Source organism: Rhodnius prolixus, unplaced genomic scaffold (genome assembly GCF_049639745.1).
Source record: "Rhodnius prolixus isolate KJV_2025 unplaced genomic scaffold, Rpr scaffold_1, whole genome shotgun sequence".
Lineage (NCBI taxonomy): Eukaryota > Metazoa > Arthropoda > Insecta > Hemiptera > Reduviidae > Rhodnius > Rhodnius prolixus.
Genome location: NW_027411581.1, coordinates 17542051 through 17557300, shown reverse-complemented (window position 1 = coordinate 17557300; position 15250 = coordinate 17542051). Strand labels below are relative to the sequence as shown.

The following is a 15250-nucleotide window of genomic DNA, read 5'->3' as shown; positions in this document are numbered from 1 at the left end:
AACAAGTTTTTTATGAACTAAGAACATTTTTAAAACCCTAGTTTAAGAAATTTTTATTGGGAACTCAGAAAGAATAAAAAATGGAAAACATATTGAAGATAATGTTATCTTGTTTGTATAGTTAGACTTTTTACCTCTACGCTGAACACTTTTTGAACTAGAATACCTTCTTTATCTGCATTGAACTAACTTAGAAACTAAAACTAACTTAAAAACTTAGAAAGCAGCAGATGTGTATTATTTTAGGCGAAACGATAATTAGATGGGAAATAAATACACATTTACGCTTCAAATAAACAATTTGTGCTAATATTTTGTTATCTTTAGTATAACAGGAAGAAAGATTTCTGCCAATTTCAGATATAATGTTCCATTTATATATTTTTTTGCCAAGCTTTCTTTCTAGGGACTAGGTCATCTTCAGGGCTTATACTTATTAATTTGTAATTTGTTTTACAGTGTCTTCAGTGTAATAGGACTTAAGTTTAGGTCTTCAGTATAAGTTTACTACTCTTAAAATAAGAGAGACGGATAAAATGAATGGATGCAGTTTTAAAAATTTTAAGTATCACTTTCGATTTAGGAATTTGGAACGGTTACATTCGGAGTCCGCTTTTGAACTGAAATAAAATTAGAAATTTTTGCAATTTTTCGTTCTTGAGATATTTCCTCTATTTACCTAGTTAATAAATTCTATGAACCGATTAATTGCTGCGCAAGTTATTTCTAATTCAGGAAAAAAAACCTTCATTTCTTAAATATGTCCAATGTATTTATCGGTTGGCAGAATTTTGAAAAAGGCAGGAAGGAGTTTTTTTTAAAAGGAATTTATCTTTTTTTTTTATGCAACTATAACTTTTATGCACCTTGCATAAAGCTGGCAAAAAAAATCTATAAAACTATTACAGCAATAGTTTGATTGTAATATAATTGTATTGCATCAGTTTATTTGGTTAGTGACTTTGGCTAACTCTCGCAAGGTTGAAAATCGCTGGTCTAATTTATAAAGAGGGTGATCCTTTCAAATCTGTCAAAAAAATAAAAATAAAAACCTCTTCTATTATGTAGACATAAAATTAAATTATGAAATTTTGGAATTAACATTTTAACAAATTACTTGTGTTTTAGATAAACAGCAAATACAGTGAAGAGCATGCTCAAGAATGTTTGGAATGGATCAAGGTTATCACAGACGAACCAATAAACACCTCAGGAGATATGGACAACTTTTTTGAGACACTTAAAGATGGCACCTTACTTTGCAGGTTGTATTCTGTTGTTTAAGGAATATATTATACAAAGCTATCCAATTTTATTACTTCTGTAGAAATGTTGCAGGCGTTCAGGAGTTGCACCGAAATATTTCTTTCTTTTCTCACAAGGCAATTGGTCATAAGCGCCTATTTTCATTTATATTGATTTATGATCATTCCGTTTTAATTATTGACAGAATAATTAATTATAGATTAAGGGATATAGCTTTTAAGACTCTAAATAAGAAATAGGTATAATTGTGAATGCTGAAATAATTGATTATGTGAAAATTTATAGATTGGTTAATATCATGAAAGCAGGATCAGTGAAAAAAATTAATGAAAACAAAATGGCCTTCAAATGTATGGAAAACATAAATAACTTCCTAGAAGTTGCTAGATTGATGGGCGTGCCTGCACAAGAAACTTTCCAAACTGTAGATCTCTGGGAAAGGCAAAACCTTAATTCCGTTGTGATATGTTTACAGTCCCTAGGAAGGAAGGTAAGCAGAAGATTTTTCATTAAATAATTAGCTCTAAAGCAAGACCCTATAGGTTAATTTTGTCTGGTTTATGCGGGCGGTTCGGTTTCCGTTGTGGAGACCATGAGTTATCCAATGTATAAGCAGCGGGCGTGATTGGGAACGAGCCGACAGTGACATTATAAAATTACCGAAAGGCATTAAGTGATAATATCATGCTTAGAGTACAATTTTTTTTTTAAAAGTAGGTGAACATCTCTATTTTTAATAACCCAAGCTTCATTAGTCCTAGTTAGAGTTCATTATTCATTGGCTAGTTGCATCTATCTTTAGTGCATTAATATCTTTAAGTCCGGATAGTTTAGAAATCAGAGCGATTCTCTGGTATAGATATTGCGTGCCTAAAAGCTGGATAGCCGAAGTTTGTGGTCTGATAATTAAAACTTGGACAGTCCAGGCTAGACACTTGGTAAAAATACTTCCTAGTTTTATTTCTCCTCCGAGATAGCATTTTTTGTGTGTGTCCTATGGTATTATCGAAGTAAGTAATGGGCGGATTTTCGGCGTGAAGTTTGGACTATTTATTTCTTTTAAACTTTGAATCCCTCTCTCTTTTCTCCAAGAGTGTCTGTCTAGGGACATATTGTGCCACGATTTGGTTTGGCAGGGGTGTGCTTCGATTTGTCTTTTTTCCAGAAGATGTTCATGTCGTTAATACATCTTCAGTTAAATATTTGCGCGTACAACATTGTTCTTCATGCTAAAATCGTGTGAAACTTTAAAAAACTAACCAACTTGCTGGAACCTTTCGGTCAGATTTTTACAGTCAATAACTTTTGATTTGTCAAGTGCATTCCATGAGAGGTTTTATCGGGGTAAGCGAATCGATGTTTCAATCTATCAAGGTTTATTTTAACTACTCATCTTACGTTAATCCATTTTTCTTAGATAAAATTTCCACATCTACTATTGAGGTAATCTAATTTTTTTTTAACGCATTAAGTGGACTTACATATAAGTTTCAAAAATTTTAAAAAGATATTCCAATTTGAACTTATTCTTTGTTGATTCAGTTTGTCCTCAATTGGTTATATTGTTTAACTTAATTAATGAATGTTTCCTTACGTATAAGTATGTATTTTTTATATATTTGCAATTCAATTTACACATAATGTTTCCATTTTAGAAAATTCTGTAAGTAATTTTTTTTGTCTTAATCTTGACTTATTATCACCAAATTTCTGATTTACCATTTTTTCAAAAGGCGAACGTGAACACTTACTGTTCTTTGGTAAAGTATTTTGCAGAACTTTATAACTCTTTTTTATTTTTGCATCATAGATATGTAGTTAAGATGTGCTCTGTTTTCTTCATATTTTACATTCAAAATTATGTTGGTTGTGCAGGGATCACAGTATGGACAACCCAGTATTGGACCAAAAGAAGCCGATAAAAATGTCCGTAATTTTACCGAAGACCAATTAAGAGCTGGCCAGGGAGTAATCAGCCTCCAGTATGGAAGTAATAAGGGAGCTAACCAAAGTGGCATCAATTTTGGTAACACTAGACATATGTAACTTCTAAAACTGCAACAGATTCATTTTCCCATATTTGTGCTAAATGAAAAAAAAAAATATATATATATATATACAAGACAAATAAGCAACGAAATTATTACACCATCAAAAATTATAATACTTCATTATTAACATTCCGTTATATTTGTGTGTAGATAAACATTCCAAAACACAAAGTAAACTGATGGCACTGATTTGAATTAATGATCATGTTCAAAAGTTCTTCCTGAAATGAATTTTTCATAAAAAAAAAAAAATAACTGCAAAAAAAGAATAAAGCCAACAAATTAGTGTAAAATAAAATGAGATGCCTGTGCACATATTTGTTAGTTTAGAAATATTTGGTAACTGATTTTAATTTCTTTTTGCATAAATTCCAAAATTTGTGATTTTCGGTGCTCTTTATAGAAATTACTTTTCTAAATAAATTCTGGAGTGTTACATGATCAAGAAAATGTAAAAAGTTGTATGAAGAAAATAAAATTTCTACATTTATAGCTTGTAAGATTAACATTCAAATTTTATATTTTTTAGTTTATATTAATTTTCAAATAATATTTCTAGATTGTATGAATACCAATAAATTATTTTCTTTTACTTAACAAATTGTAACATTATTTAAGGGCATCCGAGAGATAAATCAAAGAGAACAAATATTTAACTTTACTCAAGTAAAGTAATGTAATCGCCTATTTTTTCAGGAAAACAAAAGGATAAAAAAAAAGGTCTTTTATTATAATAAAAATTTAACAATCTAAGGGCGTCCTGTATTCGTAGGAACTTAGATTGAACTGAAATCTACATTTTTGGTTAATGATGTTGCTCTTATCTACAAAAATAATCAATTGATTCCAAAAACTAATATGTAAATGAAGAAACTGAAACTTTTTTCACTTTTAAATCAGTTTTACTCATTCGCACCTTTAAACAAATATTTTAGTGGCACATATGACTTCAAACAGTTGTTCAGTTTAGTTGAAAAAAACTTAAAAATAATGCTAATAGAAAATTTTAGTAGTATAAAATTTATTGTTGCTATTACATTTGTACTTACAGAATTATTTACAGCACTTTGTGATAATAGGACATATTCTAGAAGTTTTGGCGGTAAATTTGTAGATATAAGTGAAACACCTTATGTAGTTTTAATACTTGTGACAATGGAAAAAATGGCAGGAAAATGTACTGGAAGTTTAATTGCTGAAGAATGGGTACTTTCTGCCGCACATTGTTTTCCTACTGTTAAATTTGAAAATATAAAGGTATCTGTTCAAAATGAGCATTGCAAAGTTGGGATCAATATGTAATTAATTAAACTGTTAAATGGCATTTCTTTCGTCGATTTTATTTTCAGATAATTGCGGGAATTGATGATATGGACGTAGTAGAAGATATGCAGGTTAGAGTACCTTTAAAAATAATAACTCATCCTTATTATGTAAAAGACGGTTCTTTGAAGTGGGATTTCGCGCTTGCACAGGTGTGTAATAATTTTTCAATGAAATAAAGCGCCGTACTAGATCAGTGAAACTATCATCGATAGTATTAATGAACAATGTATTTCTTGAATAATCTTTTCATATGAATGATACATTATAAAACAGCTGCTTGCGGTGTTCGATGGATTAGGCTGCTTACTGGAAACTTCCTGGTAAGCCGGCTTAAATAGAATTTTCAGAACTTCTTACGTTGTATCACTTTTTTCTTTTTTTCTAATTTTCTGCAAATGAAGAAAGAATATTGCACTATGTCAAGTTTTCGGTTTCCTATTTCTTCGGAAATATACATATGAACTTCCATGGCCTAAAAAAGTGATTTTTAGAATATTGTTTGTGACTTTTCTGCTTAAAAATGAAAAATTAAAGGAAGCTCAAACTTTATATTGCAAGACCTGACCTGAGAATATTAAGCGATTAATTTCTTTTAATTATCACTTTAGTCGATGACTTCTTTTTTAAATTGTTTCGAAAACGGTTCAACAATATTGTGCTTTTTAGTAGTTCCACAACTTTCATTTGATATATTTTTAGAGAAATATTCGATTAAGGACATTTCTAGGGGGAAGGAAGAGGTAAGTGTTCACTACTGAACCGTCATTTTAATGGAATGTTGTAGAGTCCTGGTGTCAACATAATACAATGAATGAGTGCGAAAATTCTGAGATCAAGAAAAGGAGGGTGACTTAGTGTGAAGTTTCGTGATTTTTTTTTTATTTTTTAGTAGTTTTCTCATAAAATCGAACTGACATTTTAAACTTTTTTTCTTATATTAGCTACTCTTGTAAGGACTTGATCAGTTTGGCTGTTAGCATTTTTCGGAAAATTATTTTAGAAGCGTTTCTGTTTGTATTTTTTGAGAGGTATTGGTTAAAATCAAATTCTAAATTGATTAGATATACAAAAACGAAATTTATTTTCATTTGGTTTGGACCAAATGTACTTCTTGGGAAGTACTGTATATTCTTCTGAAAACTCGAGTAAATGAACGAATAGTCTGTATATTATAATATAATTGCTATATGGAAAAAGAGAAATGCTTTGTCAACCATCATTAGTTGTGGAGTGTCTTACAAAAGTCTAGGTCCCATTCGATTACCACCTCAAACTGAGATACTTAAGCTAACTTTCTACTTATCTACTTCGAACCGCCGAGCTGTCTATATGTAAACCACTTGAGGGCCTACACAACAATCCCCAGCCAACCTTGGTCCCCGCCAAAGAACCATTTCTTATACCAGGGTAGGTTTGCAGTAACTTCTCTCTTGCTCATGTTATAAATACCGCAAAATGTATATTAGTTTGTAACTTATCCAAAATGTGGGTCTAGCACTGCTGCACTTGTGATGTTATCTTAAATTTTATGGACTGAATAATACCTAAAATGGCTTGCTCTAGCTCTCAAATTCTAAAGATTATAACCTTTTAAACTTCATACGATCTGTTTTAAACAGTTTTAGTTTAAAGGTCGTTGTACTAGGTAAGTTATTTAAATGAAATTTAGCGTTGTTAATAATAGAAGCATTTATTCAATCAGATTAAAAGTTTTGATATGACATCAGAAAAAGTTGGAATCGTCCCACTTGGTGATGATATTTGGCCGCAGGATGAGCAAATGTACAAAAGGAAGTGTATGGCTGTAGGGTGGGGTTTACCCGATAACGTTACAAAAAATAATACAAGATTGCATTCTACAAAAGTACTTGCAGAACATGGAAGTGTAGCATGCAAATGTTTAAAATCGTAAGTAAGCCGTTATTTTTAAAGAAATAAAACGTTTATACCTAGCCCAAAAAAGGAAGAAACGTAATTGTTCATTATTAAAACATTAGTACCATTTTGTTATGTTTAAATAGTTATTTCCCCTAATCTAAATTAAGCAATTTAGGGTGGGGGTAAGAGCCATATTAGGCTAAGGTCCTTTGGGTCCATGAATAACTATAATTCATTTGGGTTAGCTATAGAGGACTAATATAAGCGAAAAATTGTTTTTATAATTAAGGTTCACTAGCTCTAAAAGACTCCTGTATGTTATACTAATTCCTCTATAATTGTCACAAATAAATACATTTTTATTTTTCGTGCCACCTCCAATACCATAAGATTAAAAATCCTATTTTGAAAATCAAGTCAGAGTTTATTTCCTCTCAGCAGCCTACTCCCGTCACCTATTATGAAAATTTTATAATAAAATTATAACAACTTTCCTATATGGATTTCACAATTCTAAAAATGTGAAGGCAGACAAACTTCCATCCTAAATTTTAATTGTAAACAACGCATTAACTGTGATTTGTAAAGCTGAGTTAAAAATATGTTACTTATTACCATCATTTTAAAAAACCGAGATATAAAAAAAATGTAAAAGAAAATTCATTCAGCTTCATAATAAAACTTTCTGAGCATTGCTTAGATGAAATTTGGTGTCTTGCTGCAATTTTTATACAAGTCGGGGTAATTTAATGAGGAAAGCAATTGGCTAATAGAATAATGAAATTATCATGTATTTGATTTCTGTACTGTAAAAGTTTAATCCTGAAAATTTTGCGAAAGGCTAATTAGAAATAAGATTACTTTTAGTGATTTCATTGGTCGATTGAAATAATTCTGGTTCCTCAGGCGCCAAGGTGCCTCTGTCCACCCTACACCTAATCGGTTCTTGAACGAAATAGGCATTACTTAATTTTATTGTTGTTATTACTACTCCAAAAGCCGAGTATATACGTGTCACTAAAAGTTTTTCTTTCATATGATTACTACTTATAATCTCTTTTCTGTAATGCTAACCTAAAGTTATTTCAATATTATTATGTACTAGGTATCAAAAAAAGAGGGCAGTATGTCTAAGAAGAGGAGAAGGCGTTGGTATTTGCGGTGGAGATTCTGGTGGCCCTCTTATTTGCAACGGGAAACATTATGGGGTGGCTCATATAATCTATGACATATCAAAATGTACTTATATGGATGTTCCAGAGAAACTTACATGCGGCCGACTTTCAACAGTGGGTGTTTATATGTACACTTGTCCAGAATTGGATTGGATAAAAAGTTATGTAGGTGTTACACCAGTGCGACCACTCAGTTGTGGCACCATGGCACTTTTTAAAGAATCAAACATTTTAGTTATCTTACTTGTTGCCTTCATCAATCTTAATTTATAAGATCACGAGGAAAATAATGACGCTTCAATTTATCTCACTGAATAGAGTACTGAATAATTTAAAAAACACTTTTGGGCTCTTCGCAGGTTTGAAAGTAATATAAATAAACCTATTAAATTGTTAAAATGTATTATTATCATACACGTACGAGCGTAATATCGTTTATATTGAATACAAAAATTTTAAGTTTCATGAAAGCGACTTTGAACCATTACTTAGATCGACGCATATATCCTTAAATAAATGAACTATCACTTAGACCACGACAATTTTATACGGAAAATTGCTTGCATTAAACTTGAGAAAATAATTTCTCAGGATCATTTCAGCTGTCAATCGTTGAAAAGGCTGAGTAAGTGGTATAAATGCAGACTTGCAAAACTGATTCGATAACTTGATCTAGAACATACTTCGACTTCATGTCATCATTCTTCATGCATGGAGTGACGTTTTTATTTTAACGTCCTAATGTTATTTTTATTTCTAGAATTTCTAAAAGCTCATAAACTGAAATAGAAAATTAAAGACATTTTCATCAATTATTAAATTTGATTATAGAAATCAAACTAAATAAAATTAACACAACTCTTACCTTCTTTTCATTATATTACAGCTACTGAAAAAGTTAAATTATTCAGTTCATGTTTCAAGAAAGTAACAAAAATATGATCGAAATCAATAAGTTTTGAAAATGAAAAAGACATTTCAAAAATTAAATGTTCTGGGGTAAATTGTTCATGCCTGCTCCAGATACTGCTTATTTTGCTTTTGCAGCGAAACCCAGTAACTAAACGATGTTCTACAAGGCACTAGCTACTCAGCTCACAAAAAAATTAGTTAAAATGTTAACAGCCCTTTCCGCTTTTCGCGCAACACTGCAATTGCATGGAACGCAGAAGATCTGTCAAGTTCAAAATACATGATCTGAAACAAATTTTAACTACAGCAAAGAAACCCTGAGAAGTTGTAGATATCTTTGTAATGCTGGAAGTCCGTGCTGCAACGAAATCTCTTTAAAATTCGCAGACGAAGAGTCATGTAATTTAAGCACTACCAGAGGCAGAAAGGTAGTTTCCAAAGTAGTTCTAGAAATCAAGAGAGATATTGATATCCAGTTTAAGTCGTTACATCTGTATAAATTATAAATTTGAAGAGGTCTAACAAAGAAAAATAAAATTTGAAACAATTTTAGTCGCCTCCAAACTTATATGGATGCAACGACATAAACTGGATATTAATAACTTTCTTGACTTCTAGAACTACCCTGTAAAGTACCTTTCTGCCTTTGGTAGTACTTAAATTACATAATTCTTCTTTGATTTTTAGAGAGATGTCGTTGCGGCATGGACTTCCAGGGCATCTTTTCTCCAGCATATCTCCAATTAAAGTTAAAGAGAATAAGGTAACTTATAACATAAGGCAACTTTCTATTAGATGAAAGCTCAATTGACAAGCCTGCGTTGTTGCGAAACATCCAGCAAAAAGTAGAAGAAGCAAACGTTGTACCCATTCAAAAGACAGTAAGCCAAGACAAAAGTTAAATTTAGCCAAATTATATGTTTAAAATCCATACCTATTCAATTATTACAGAACAAATAACCGTATAAAACAATGCAGCCTGAAGCAAAAACCTATAAATCAATACATCAATTTGTCTTAGAACTATTTCCGAAGTAGCAATAAGAATTTTAAACCATTATGGAGCGGCTAAATTACTAGAATTTCGAGAAATAAAAAGCTATAAAGTCAGATTCAACATCTAATAGTGTCGTAGAGGGATGAATGTGTAAAGCGAATGTATTTATAAGTAAGAATGGAGAGTGAGTGATATTCTAGTGATAAGCACCTAGACGATGCTGGCTGTATGGCGAAAGCCAATGCCAAAAAAAATAAATAAATAATCTAAGAGTGTCGAGTTATAAAGAGTAGAGCTATTTTGAAGAGAACCATCTTCTCTGCTGAACACGCATTCACCAAATTTCTGCCTGACACATACAGGGTGTTCAGCATAAGACTACGGTAACTTCGGGAGGCGATTCTGGGCATCATTTGCAACAAAAAATTCTATATAAACTATGGCTTGATTCGGCTCCGTTTTATAGATATTTTTAATTTTATGTTTTTTCAAGGTGTTACTACTTTTTAGCAAAAAGATGTCTATATTTCTCAATTAAAGCTACAGCTATTTTAATAAGCTCATTAGAAGGAAGGTTAAATTTCCTTTTAAATAAGCTAATTTATATTCCAAAATAATAATTATAAGTATTTTACTTTGTGGCCCAAACATAAGAAATAGCAAGTTTCTAATTCTTTCCAAAAACTTTGTCTTCATTTTTCTCAAAAACATTTCATATGAAAAAACCGTGCACTATTCAGGGAAAACATCTACATACGATCACCTTTCGAACGGTATACAATAATTGGGGTTATGTTAAAAATTGATGCAGAAATCTGTTATTAATTGCAAAAAAGTAGGCCTCAAAACAGCGTCGGCATTATGAAAGGAATTCACCTACCATAAGAATATAACTGATCAGAATCATCAAATCCAGTACGATTTTTTGCAAACGTGTAATTTAATAATTAATTTATTTAAGAACTATATTCAAAAATATAAAATTTACATTACAAATAATAAAATAAAATAAAAAGAAGAAAAATGAATATGATGTTAAATGAGTGTTAGGTACCAATTTCGAAAGAAAGGATTTTCGTTTAACGAGTTTAGATCTGTGTGTTATTCTTTAGTTAATTAAAGAAATATGCCAAATAATGTGAATAAATCATCATTTTGAACTACTCAATAAACTTTTGGAATTAACAGGTTGTGAAGAGCTAATGAATAAGCCGAACACAGGAGATTGTGGAGAGCTAATGAATAAGCCAAGAACTTATTACTCGCTCTGATCCCCAAATTAAATAATAGTGGATGGAATACTTTACGGGACCGCCAGTACGCCAGTAATGTATAGCAAAAGCTTCTACTTTTTCTGTATCGCTAGAGAATAATACGCTACCCTCCCTTATTGGTGGAACAGAAGTAGTTTTCAGTATGTGCCTTGTAGCCTTCGACATCTGAGTAACATTTGGGTGGATATTTTCGATATAACTCTGATATTGTTGATACGATGAGTGCCTAGTTCAAACTTTACCTGTCTAATAAGTTGGTTTAGTTTAGCTTTGAGAGAAGGATGTCTGTGCGTTTGCCAAGCTCTATGTTTCTCTCGAATAAATGCGGTAATGTGAAGTGGTAAAAAATGTTTAAATGAGCTTTTCCTATGAAAGTGTGGCTGAATTTATGTGTCTGTGCTGTGTATGTGGCTGAATTTACCAGCGTTCACCAGTATATAATATCCAATTTACCAGTATATAATATCCTTTCGATGTCCACCTCTTTAATAGATGTAAATTTGCATGACATTTCAATTTACTAAAAAATGGCTAATGATCTGGTTCCTGACGCAACGTCTAACTGAATGATTTGATACAATTTTACAAAGTGCTTAACGTTATTATAATAATATAATAGGCGCCACGGTAGCCGAGCGGTTAGAGGCGAGACCTGCGAAGCTTATATGTATTGTGGTACTGGGTTCGATTCCCGGTCTTAGGCCTTGGATTTTATTTAATGGTTAATAAAAAGAAATTTACAGTAAATTATGTTTACTAATCGCCTCCGTCCACGACACCTAATTGGTAGTTGGATGTTAAGCCCCGCCTGAAAAAATAGGCGATTACGAGCCTTTACTTGTACTTACTTGTACTTTACTTTTTATAATATAATTACTTTTGCTTAAAAGGATAATCACCGACTAGTTAAGAAAGAAAAAAAAAATAATGATAAATATACACTAGCAAATTAGCCTACATTTATAAAGGTATTGATATATATATAAAAGAAATTACACTGTAATGATGAGTTTTTATTTTTGTAACACTTCTTTTTAGAGGTCAATATTGAATTTACTTAAAACTGCACAAAAATTAACTAGTATTATCATTATAATTTTATACTGAACCAACAAAACAATTTACTTTAAAAAAATAATAATAATTGATTATTTCACGAATTTTAATTGAAATTTTCTAGATTAGCTGTAATTTTGCTTGAATATTACAATAAATAATATAATCCAAAAGAAAGAATGTGCTCTTTGTGTAAAGCTGAACTTGTGTACATCTTTTTCATTAATTAATGGATCTAATCCAAAAATGATATCTGAACAAAGATTTGCTTTCAAATCTTTTGTTCTATAATTTCTATATTGGTTACTATGTTTTCTTCTTCACTTCCACAATTATTTAAGGGAATTCATTTTAAAACAATCTATCAATCGGAAATAAATCTTGCCAATGACTAGATAAATTAATATGATTGTTAACAATTTCTTCTCGTATTGTCGTAAAAAAATCAGCGTTAAAATCACTAACTGATCTTGGCGTCATTGTTAAGGCAAACATCAACGCAAGCTTACCTGATCCTATCTGTGGGTTAGCTGTCACGGTACTGTTACTTTCAGGTACTACCTACGGAGTAAAAATAGAGTCAATTTCTTTTCAATTCACCTAATTGTTTCATAAAATACAATTTAAGTACTTAGAAAGTATAAAAGCAATAGTAAAATCAAACTGATTCACCTTATCTACAACATGTTTAAATATTTTTCCATCATTGCCCACATGAAATGTTGAAAATCCGTCGTACCATCTGTAAAAAATTGTAAAAATAATTTTAAATTTAAGGGCAAAAATAGGGAATTTATATATGTTTATATGGGCTTTATGTACATGCTAATTGGTTCCTATATCTAGATATATGAATAAAAATGTAACAGGTTCGTTTGTTCAAATCTTAAATCTCAGAAAGTTCTTCACCAATTGCGCAAGTTGCTTATTTCATGGACTTCAATAAAATAAAATTTAATTTCTGGGATTTTATAATTCATAAATTTTTTTTATTATTTTTTGAGTTTGGTTTTCTCAAACATTGCTGATGTTGCCATCCACGAACTTCGTAATCTAAACTCCAACGAAGAAAATTCATACCGGGCATAATAAAAGAAAATAACAATCTGCTGCATATAAAACACCCTCAGATGTTCTGCTGGGCATTCATAATTATAACTATGAATGACAAAGTGTTGGTATGTTTGAAAACAAACTAACAAACTGAAAAGCAAATCTTAAGCTTGGGTAAATAATATTGGTAGTATATATTTTGAATTACAGCTCTTATACGCATTTTTTATTCCTGTTACGAAAATTTGCTGAGTTTCCATGATTTTGAGAATGAATCAAACATGGGCAAGAAAATAGCTTTAATCATTAGCGATATTAAATTAGCTTATTAATTAATTTTATTTAGATACAAAGGATTATTATAATAGGATTAGCATAAAATCTTAAGTCATTAGCGCCCAGAGTCACATCATTGATTCCTGCATTCTGACATCCGTATAAAATATAAGTAGAAGTTAGATTTTCTTTTTTTAAAAGATTCTTATAATCACTTCCCCAGTGATGGAAAAAGTTGTCTGAACGAAATTAATCAGGTCGGGGAGAGGTCGTGCACTGAAAGAGGCACCGTGCCTCTTACACCAGTAATCTCAGTGATACTCCTTTAAGCAAAAAAAATTAAAATAAATAACGAATAAAAGCTATGAAATGAATACTCACGTATCCTGACTTCCTAAAGTCTCTTTCATATTCCACACTTTAAACTTCCAGAATAAGAACATCACCTAAAACAGAAATGTTACCAAATTTAGCCATTTCTTTCGAACGTTTTGAGATAGAATTGTAAAGGGTGTTATTTTTATTTGTTGTAAACATTAATTTTTTACTTTGCTATAATTTTTTCCTACCTTTAGCCCAGATATACCTCTAATTCTCCACCTAAGTTTAACAGTGTTGTCTTCTTTGTGCATGGTAATTTTTAACACGTCTAACTTAACATAAGCAAATCTGATATGGCCAACCGCTCGGAGTAGAGCAATCTGCTTCACGTAATGATAAATACCTCTAATCATAAAAACCAAAGTTGTTTTAAAAAATCTAATCATAAAAACGAATTTATTTACATGAAAAAAAATCTAAATATATCTTACACTGTCCGCACCCCTTGAATATTGTTTTCAAAAATTAAGTTAGGATGATAAATGGAATAGTCATGAGGTTTTACAAAAAGTTCAGGTGCCTGAAAAAAAGCACTACTGTAAGCTTAACAAAAACTTTTAACAATACGTATCACTTAATTAGTACAACTCACCGATTTAGCAAGAATGTTGAATATATTTCCCAACTGCTCCTCCGAAGGACCTTGCTCCAAGTTACTTTTATGTTCTTTAGCTTGCTCAACTGAAGAAGATAACAAGACATCTGTAGGTTGTACAGTTTTTATCTGATTTATATCTCTTAAGGTTTGTTTCTGTTCAGCTATTTCATTTAAAAAGCATAAATGGAGTTTTTTGTGATTTTTGCTTAGATGTATCTTTTTTATGTTGCGTACATCATGATATTTCCATCTTTCCTTCTGAAGTAATGCGTGCACTATGTCACTTTGAAAATAAGATTTTCTACCGTCTTCCTTCTGAAAGTAAATGCAGTGGCGATTTATCATCCCATATTTAAAAAATAATTATAATAAGGCAACTGAATGAATTCATTACAAAAATTCCATGTATCATTTATAAAATTTACATATATCAACATGCATATTATAAAGGCGTGAAACATAAGATGCAAGTAGTAAATATTAATTTACTTGCAGATAAACTACGGTCGACTGCTAGGGAAGCACAAATCAGACATGTATGTGCATTTAATACCTGTAGTAAGGGATCACTCTTCACATTGTAGTCGCTGTTCAACTGAAGAATACTGATGGAGGGCACTATTTTCGTAACATTTTTCGTATTGCTTTTTACGAATTTTGCGCACAGAGTCATACTCTATATACTTTTGAAAACTTTTATTTATCAATTTCTATCTTACATTAACCTACCCGACGTCCTGCTATTTTCGGTTGCAACCTTCACCAAAATGAAACCTATTTCCATGAAGATGTGTAACACATGCTCTTATAAATGCGCGCGTAATATGAATGCAAGGTTTAAAACCAAATTTTATGAAATCTTACAAAGATTAATTAAACTTTTTTCTAATTTGGTATGACTTGCAATTTAGAGCAGTTATCTTTAAATGCTGATTTTTAATCACTCTCAATAAATTCTGACTCAAATCAGTCTTTTAGAACCAGTTTACTTACATATGACCGTACCC

General features: G+C 31.0%; 3 protein-coding genes across 4 annotated transcripts in view; 2 read left to right on the top strand and 1 right to left on the bottom strand.

Annotated features, from left to right (window-relative positions):
• The window catches only part of Chd64 (transgelin calponin-3), a 28931-nt gene extending 25316 nt beyond the window's left edge, over positions 1–3615 (top strand). The window contains exons 2-4 of the mRNA XM_074132017.1: positions 1129–1265; positions 1552–1756; positions 3142–3615. Of these exons, the coding sequence (XP_073988118.1) occupies positions 1129–1265; positions 1552–1756; positions 3142–3312 (513 nt within the window). The 3' untranslated portion in view covers positions 3313–3615. The remainder of the gene's footprint in view (positions 1–1128; positions 1266–1551; positions 1757–3141) is intronic.
• A 139-nt stretch (positions 3616–3754) lies between these two features.
• Positions 3755–10777, top strand: LOC141456211 (snake venom serine protease rhinocerase 5-like). Of its 2 annotated transcripts, none has more exons than XM_074131978.1 (4): positions 3755–4574; positions 4667–4792; positions 6346–6551; positions 7782–10777. In XM_074131978.1, exons 1-4 carry the CDS (start codon positions 4182–4184, stop codon positions 7912–7914), a joined length of 858 nt encoding a protein of 285 aa, XP_073988079.1. In that variant the 5' UTR covers positions 3755–4181; the 3' UTR covers positions 7915–10777. The 2 variants fall into 2 exon arrangements, with proteins under 2 accessions (XP_073988079.1, XP_073988070.1); XM_074131969.1 differs by having other exon boundaries at positions 7627–10777.
• A 1094-nt stretch (positions 10778–11871) lies between these two features.
• Positions 11872–15029, bottom strand: LOC141456225 (uncharacterized). Its single transcript, XM_074132003.1, has 7 exons — positions 14797–15029; positions 14238–14558; positions 14077–14165; positions 13834–13990; positions 13646–13710; positions 12608–12677; positions 11872–12496 (listed from the first exon to the last, which is right to left on the bottom strand). The coding sequence occupies exons 1-7, from the start codon at positions 14914–14916 to the stop codon at positions 12287–12289; spliced, it is 1032 nt and encodes a 343-aa protein (XP_073988104.1). The 5' UTR covers positions 14917–15029; the 3' UTR covers positions 11872–12286.
• Between the last annotated feature and the right edge of the window lie 221 nt (positions 15030–15250).